At 44.2% G+C, this 8,497-nt stretch overlaps 1 protein-coding gene across 1 annotated transcript; it reads left to right on the top strand.

The window, feature by feature from the left end:
* Positions 1–752: 752 nt before the first annotated feature.
* LOC116886546 (40S ribosomal protein S20-like) lies at positions 753–1,160 on the top strand. Its single transcript, XM_032888065.1, has one exon. The coding sequence runs from the start codon at positions 753–755 to the stop codon at positions 1,113–1,115; it is 363 nt and encodes a 120-aa protein (XP_032743956.1). The 3' UTR covers positions 1,116–1,160.
* The last annotated feature ends 7,337 nt before the right edge of the window (positions 1,161–8,497 follow it).

Raw genomic sequence — 8,497 nt, 5'->3', positions numbered from 1 at the left:
AATCCACCTCTCTGTCTTGGAGCTGTCTGCCCTCTTCACATCTTTCCTTCTGTGCTGTGGAAAGTTCTGAACTTTTTTTTTTTCTTGTTTTTCTAGACAGGTTTCTCTGTAGTCCTGGCTATCCTGAACTCACTGTGTAGACCAGGACTCCACCTGATCTGCCTCCCAAGTGCAAGGAAAGAGGTGTGCGCTACTATGCCTGACTGAATTCAGAATCTTAAGACCCTAGTTGCCTTTCCAAATTTTCTGGAAAGACCCTTTCTTCTCTTACTCAATATACAGCCCATGACCGTTCCATCTCCTTGTTGGAACATTTCCCTTCCAGGCAACTGGGGTCCCTTGTTGTCTTCTCTTCTTTCCTTTCTTTTTAAAAAGCTTTTTAGGCGGCTGGAGAGATGGCTCGGTGGTTAAGAGTACTGACTGCTCTTCCAGAGGACCTGGGTGCAGATCCCAGCACCCCCATGGCAACTCACCGCTATCTGTAACTCCACCTCCAGGGGATCTGAAACCTTCACACACACCTTCACGGAGGCAAAACAGCAATGCACATAAAAATAAATAAATTGTATTGGGGAGGGAGAGGGGATAGGGGCTTATAGACAGGAAACCGGGAAAGGGAATAACATTTGAAATGTAAGTAAATTCTGAGACCTGGTGGTGTGTCGCGGAGCTTTGTCCAGTCTGCTCTGTCCTGACTCACCGCTGTTCGCTCCTGCTGAGGAACAAGTCGGCCAGGAAGCCGAGCCTCAGCCATGGCATTTAAAGATACCGGGAAGATTCCGGTGGAGCCCGAAGTGGCGATTCACCGGATTCGAATCACGCTCACCAGCCACAACGTGAAGTCGCTGGAGAAGGTTTGTGCGGACTTGATCAGAGGCGCCAAGGAGAAGAATCTGAAAGTGAAAGGACTGGCGCGCACGTCTACCCAGACACTGAGACTCACTACCAGAAAAACACCTTGTGGTGAAGGTTCCAAGACATGGGATCGTTTCCAGATTAGAATCCACAAGCGACTCATTGACTTACACAGTCCTTCTGAGATTGTTAAGCGGATTACTTCCAACAGTATTGAGCCAGGAGTGGAGGACGTTGAAGTCACCATTGCAGATGCCTAAGTCAACTGTTTAAATAAATTGACTTAATTGTTAAAAAAAAAAAAAGAAATTTAAGCATAGAAATATATCTAATAAAAATGTTATTGTTTTAAACCATTACTGAGGGGCTCAATAAAATGTATTTTATGAATAATAAATAAATACTGTTGTAAAAAAGCCTTTTAGATTAGTGTGCGCATGTATGTGCGTGTGTGCATCTTCATGTGTATGTGTTCCCTGTAGAATCCAGAAAGGATATTGGATCCTCCAGAACCAGAATAATGGATGGTTGTAAACTACCGTGTGAGTGCCGAGAAGCAAGTTTGGGTCCTCTGCAAGAGCAACAAATGCTCTTAACTGCTGAGCCATCTCTCCAACTCCCCCCACCCTTTTTGAGACAGGATATCTCTATATAGCCCTGGCTGGCCTAAAACTCACTATGTAGACCTGGCTGGCCTTCAAATCAAAGCCATCCTCCTGCCTCTGCCTCCCAAGTGCTGAGATTAAAGAACTGTGCACCATCATCCCCAGATGTCTTCCTAATATCCCTTTATTTGTTCATCTTCCTGTTGCATGAACTCTTCCAGAGACATGAACATCTAATTACCCCCAGATAGAGTATAAATGACAGACCAAAGTAATGATGCCAGCAAATCCAACTTGGCAAAGAAATGAATTTCTTTGGCCTACTTACAGAGCATGGTTGAAGGGCTACTCACAAGAACATAAATGAGCCCTAAAAATCTCAATGCAGCACAGATGACTCCCCCATATCTGCATAGATGATGGGCGTTACCCTCTAGTTATTTCCACCCTCAGTACACCCTCAGCACCTCCTGAGACCCAGAGGCCTCTTGCAGCCTGTCAACCTACAGCTGACAAGGTTGTACAGGAAGGAGCAGCTAGAATCTCAGGTGAGTGCCTTTTAAAGTTTATTAAAAGATCATTTGCCAATCTTAACTGATTAACTGTAATTGTCCCAAGAACCAGATGGAATTTGGTTCTGCCTATGTCTTCATACTGACCACTAGGTGGCGCTAGAGCCTGTGACTCGACGTGACCTGGTAGCCTGCACCCTTTATCATGCATTGAGTGAACTGTTAGGATTAATTAGAAACCCAAATCAGACTAATAAAATCCCCATGAAGGCTGATAACTCAGAGTGACTGCTATGATAGAGGAGGAAGGGAGATGAGAGAGCCTTGAAAGGGGGAACTGAAATGCCAGCAACTCAGGAGGCTGCTGCAGGACTAAAATTTGCTTGGTTGTTACTGTTTTGCCTTTTTTTCTTTGTTCTTGTTGTTTTTGAGAGGGCCATAAAGACAAAGTATCTCTTAGTCCAAGCTGGTTTCTGATTTGCCTTATGGTGGTGGATGATCTGGAATTCTTCATCTACCTCCAGAGTATTGAGATTTCAGGCACGTGCCACCATGTCACCTTTATGTGGTGTTGGGGATCAAACCTAGGGATTCATGCATGCTTGACAAACGCTGTAACAACCTAACTACATCCTAAGCCCATGCATTGCAAGCCGAGTTTGGGAGACGCAGTGAGACTGCCTCTAAAAGGTAGAAAACAGCGGCGGCGGCAGCAAAAACCTAACGAACAAATACACAACAGCAAAATGTGGATAGGAAGACTGGGGTAGTGGGGTGTCTCCCTAGCCAACATGAGTTCAATTCCTAGTTAAAAAACAAGCCGACAAGCTCTGTGTGGTTATGTACACCTGTAAGCCAAGGACTTGGGAGGTTGAGACAAGGGGATTGCAGGGCTGCACATTAAATACCAAGCCAGCTGTGGCTAAATAGTGAGACCCTGGTGTACACACACACACACACACACACACACACACACACACACACACACACACACACACACACTCACACAAAGAAGGAGGGCTGTTGCAAGCAGGAGAACCCAAGTTCAAATTCTCAGAGCCTACATAAAGCTCGACGTGGAAGCATCTCTCTATAACCTCAGTACTGGTGCAGACAACTGGGAAGCAGAGACCGGAGACTCCTCAGAAACTCATGGGCCAGCAGGCCTGCATGCACAACATTAAAAATGAAGGAATCTGTTTCAAACAAGATGGAAAACAAAGATTGGCCCAAGAGGTTGTTTTCTGACCTCTAAACACATACCATAGCATTCAGATGCCCACATTCACACATAGGACTACACACACACACACACACACACACACACACACACACAAAAATGAAATAAAAAATGGGGTTGGGTGATGGTGATGGTACACGCCTTTAATCCCAGCACTCAGGAGGCAGAGGCAGGTGGCTCTCTGAGTTCCAGGCCAACTTGGTCTACAGAGGGAGTTCCAAGATGATAAGGGCTACGGAGAAACCTTGTCTCAAAATACAAAACAACAACAAAAATGAAGGCTGGAGAGATGGCTTGGTGGTTAAGAGCACTGAGTTCAAATCCCAGTAACCACATGGTGGCTCACAACCCTCTGTAATGGGATCTGGTGTGTCTGAAGAAAACTACAATATATATATATATATATATATATATATATATATATATAAAATCTTTAAAAATAAAAAAAAAAAAGAACACGGGGGCTGGAGAGATGGCTCAGCGGTTAAGAGCACTGACTGCTCTTCCAGAGGTCCTGAGTTCAAATCCCAGCAACCACATTGTAGCTCACAACCATCTATAAGTTCCAGGGTATTTATGCCCACTTCTGGCCTCTCTAGACACTAGGCACACATGCAGTGCACAGACATAATTGCAGATGAACATCCATTCACATAAAACAAACTTAGAAAAAATTTAGATTACTAAAAATAGAAATAGGCCAGGTATGTGACTCATGCCTTTAATCCCAGCACTAGGGGTGCAGACGCAGGCAAATCTCTGTGAGTTCAAGTCCAGCCTGGTCTACACGGTAAGTTCCAAGCTAGATAGTAAGACCCTGTCGCAAAAGAAATTAAAGATAGAAATAATGACGGGCCATTTCCTCCAGTACATGATTTCTGATGTGTCTCCTACTATAGCCGTGCCTGGGATGAACAGAACTTTGGGCTTGATTTGACCTGAAGCTGAGCGCAGGTGTGGCCTCCCCTCTGTGTGTTGTGCCAGGAAAAGTTCATGAACCCCAAAAAGACCACAAAGACAAATCCAGACAATCGCATTAGGGTTCCTTTATTCAAGCTGGAGCATGGGCTCCCCGCCAACCCTGACATAGCAAGATGGTGAAGCCCTGAGCCTAGTTTTAGGCAAGCATTTAAAGAGGCAAGAAAGGGGTGTCTGGCCTGGCATACATCTGATTGGGGGGCGGGGCGCATTATGGCCTTTAATGTAATTGGCTGGTGCTGGGAACCAAATGATAAATTTAACTTTTGTTTTCCTCCTGATTGGTGGTTGTTAGGAAGAGAAGTGTCAGGGGTGGGTTTGTAACCTGGGGGTGGAGATTTGTTGAGGAATAACCTGGAAACTGGTGCTAGACACAGGTTTTGTTGGGGTGCACCCTGGAAACTGATGCTAGGTACTGGCCTGTTAGTTAACTTGAGTTCAACCTTAAGTCAGCTTCTCTAAGATGGAGTCTGACCCCAGAAGATTCGGTCCCTCAGTATGGTCTTAGGCGTCTATATTAGCTGGAGAGGGCTTTAAAACTAAAGGCCTTGGGGGCTGGAGAGATGGCTCAGTGGTTAAGAGCACCGACTGCTTTTTCAGATAGAAGTGGGTTCGAATCCCAGCAACCACGTGGTGGCTCACAACCATCTGTGAAGAGATCCGATCCCCTCTTCTGGTGTGTCTGAAGACAGCTACAGTGTACTTATATATATATAATAAATGAATACATCTTTAAAAAAAAAAACTAAAAGCCTTTAGTCTCACCACTGCTGTGCCAGCTGGTGTTTGTAAACGCTGCATTTGTTTGTTAGAGCCGCCATGACAAAATACCATACATTATTCAGCTTAACTATAAAGGTATTTTCTCCTAGTTCTGATCATTTAAAGGTCAAAACCAAAGTACAGACATAGTTAGCTTTTCTGAGGCTCTCACTCCTAAGCTTGCAGAGAGCTACTTTTCCCCTGAAAAACTGTGTTGTGTTCTTTTTTTTTAAGATTTATTTATTTATTATATATATGTAAGTACACTGTAGCTGTCTTCAGACACACCAGAAGAGGGCATCCGACCTCATTGCAGATGGTTGTGAGCCACCATGTGGTTACTGGGATTTGAACTCAGAACCTTTGGAAGAGCAGTCAGTGCTCTTAACCACTGAGCCCTCTCTCCAGCCCCCTGTGTTGTGTTCTAATCCTTTCTTTTGAATTGGAAGAAAAGACTTACTTAACTTTAATTAACCCTGTAAAGACACTGAATAACTCATGTTCTAAAATACTCGAGTTAGAAATTTCACCTACTGGGAGGATATGAAACAATCATGACAAGGATGCAGGGATTTTGTATCTATCTATCTATCTATCTATCTATCTATCTATCTATCTATCTATCTATCCATCCATCCATCCATCCATCCATCCATCCATCCATCCATCCATCCATCCATCCATCCATCCATCCATCCATCTATCTATCTATCTATCTATCTATCTATCTATCTATCTATCTATCTATCTTAGATAAGGTCTCATTAAGTAGCCCAGGCTGGCTTAAAATTTGTGTTAATCCTCTAGCCTTCTAGAATGCTGGGATTAGAAACGTAAACTACCATACTCACCTGAGGAACTTTGAAAATTTTTGGTTTTTATTTCTGCTTTTTGAAACAGAGCCTCTCTACAGAGCTCTGGCTGTCCTGAAACTCACATCACTGTAGCCCAGGCTGGCCTCAAATTCACAGAGATCTCTCTGCCTCTGCCTAAAGGGCACTACTGCCTGGGTGTGGTCTACCCAAACTGAAGTGCTGGGTGCACTACCACATCCAGTTTTTACCGAGTTTTGGGTAGGGTTTTCTGTTTGTTTGGTACTGGGTCTTGCTACATTACCCAGGCTGGCGCTGGCCTCCTAGACTCAAATGATCCCTCAGCTTCAGCCTTCAAGGTGCCCAGGACAACAGGATTGTACCATTCCACTGACTACTTTCAGATTTTATTAAATACTTTCCCTGGCCCCGCCCACTAGGAAGTAGGCCTGAGATCATTCTAAAACACTTTATACCCAGATCAAATACTTTTTCTAAAGTTTATTTTGTTTGTTTTATGTATGCGTGCTCTGCTGCATGTGTACCTGCATGTCAAAAGAGGGATCCTTGTATAGACGACAGTGAACCACCATCTGGGGATTGAACTCAGGACCTCTGGAAGATCAGCCAGTACTCTTAACCACTGAGCCATCCCTCCAGCCCCCTCAAATACTTTTTTCTTTCTTACTTTTTTCTTTTAAGATTTATTATATGAGCACATGGTAGCTGTCTTCAGACACACCAGATGAGGGTATCAAATCTCTCCGTTTTGTGAGCCACCGTGTGGTGCTGGGAATTGAACTTAGGACCTCCAGAAGAGCAGTCAGTGCTCTTAACCAATGAGCCATCTCTCCAGCCTTACTTTGTCTATCGTTGAGATGACCTTGTATGTTTTGTTCTTTATATTATTAACCCAGAGTTTCAGTTAGTAAGTCAATCTCGCAGTCTTTTTTTTTTTTTTTTTTTTTTTTTTTTTTCCGGAGCTGGGGACCGAATCCAGGGCTTTGCGCTTGCTAGGCAAGCGCTCTACCACTGAGCTAAATCCCCAACCCTTCGCAGTCTTATATTAAGTATTATTTAGTGTAGTTATTTGATCTACTTTGTATGTTGCTAAGTCAGATGATATATTCTGTTGAGAGAAGGTGGAGTCTGTGTTCGTAGAGTGCTAATCTGCGGTTTCTGTAGCCTGTGATGTCTTAGACCTGGCTTTGGTTACTACTGACATTAGTAGGATAAGTTGAAGAGTATTTCTGCTTGCATTGGCCAGCCTTCACTGCTGTGTCAAACTACCTGGGATTCCAGGCATGGATCACAAATTCGTGGATCACAAACTCTGGACTACACTGTTGGAATATGAATGTCATCATGGATATAAGGCAGTGGGGGTTGGGGAGGACAGGCAGTCAGGTATACAGTGTTATATAATACCCAGAGTCTCCTGGACTTCTGCCTCTGATAGACGGCCTGACAACTTCAAACTCATCATATTAGGGAGAGATAACTCATCAGTTAAAGCAAGGACCACTTTTCAGGCAACCCAGGGCCCATTCCCAACACCAACAGGCAGTTCACAACTGTCTGTAAGTCCAGTCCCAGGGGATCTGACACTCTCCTTTGATTCTGCAGGCACTGCACACACATGACACATTGATATACATGCAGGCAAAACACCCACAAACACAAAATAAAGGGAAAAATTTTAAAGTTGTTACACCGGTAAAAATTTTCCCCTATCCAAGCCAAAGCCAGACCACAATGAGCCTCTGGGACCCCGGAGCAGGAATTGAGTCACCAGCATAGAACAAAGCTATTGAGAATTGAACTTTAAAAGATCCACTGTGTATGTAAATTAAAACCCTGGCGATGCAAATGTAGAGACCCTAAATTCGCTGGGATGTGCCTTGGGTAAATCCCTGAGACTCACCATATCCTGCTTCCCCATATCTGTACTAGGTTGTTGTGATACAAAGAAGTTACATTTATAAACATGCTTTGTAAGGTCTGTTAAAAGGGTGGCTACCAGGCTGGCATGATGTTGCAGTAGGAAATGGTCTGTGCCACCAAGTTGGACAAACTGCTTTGACTTCTTGGAACCACAGTAGAAGGAGAAAAACCTCTGTCTGTCTGTCTGTCTGTGTCTGTGTCTATGTCTGTGTCTGTGTCTCTCTCTGTCTCTCTCTCTGTCTCTCTCTCTCTGTCTCTCTCTCTCTGTCTCTCTCTCTCAGGTTGTCTTCTGACCTACACACTACACACACACACACACACACACACACACACACACACACACACGACACCCGTACTCATACATGTACTCAATAGCAATACCTTTTTTATATAAATGAAAATGCAGCTATTACTAATCACGGATAGGACCTGCTATGGTGATCTCAGGCCATCTGCTTGAGGCAGAAGATCCCGAGGATCTGGGTATTGTACAACACTGTGCACCTTGCTGCCTGGCCTTGTCCCCATTGCCTGACATCCATGATGACATTCATATTCCGTTAGTGTTTCTCCAGAAGTCCATGCAGCCCACCTGTGCCCTAGCAGAATCTCCAAAGAGGTGACATCTGAGAGAGTGCTGGGTCAGGGACCACACCAACTTCAAAAGGGCAAAGTGTTAGCTTGTAAGGCTGTGCTTTAGAATGGCTGAGTAACCTGTGTGGGCATTTGACGATGGTCTACATGATTTGGCTATGCTAGAAATTCAGTGATCCTGGTGGGACTATGTAG

Source organism: Rattus rattus, chromosome 17, assembly GCF_011064425.1.
Source record: "Rattus rattus isolate New Zealand chromosome 17, Rrattus_CSIRO_v1, whole genome shotgun sequence".
NCBI lineage: Eukaryota > Metazoa > Chordata > Mammalia > Rodentia > Muridae > Rattus > Rattus rattus.
This window is presented reverse-complemented; position numbering and strand designations above follow the sequence as displayed.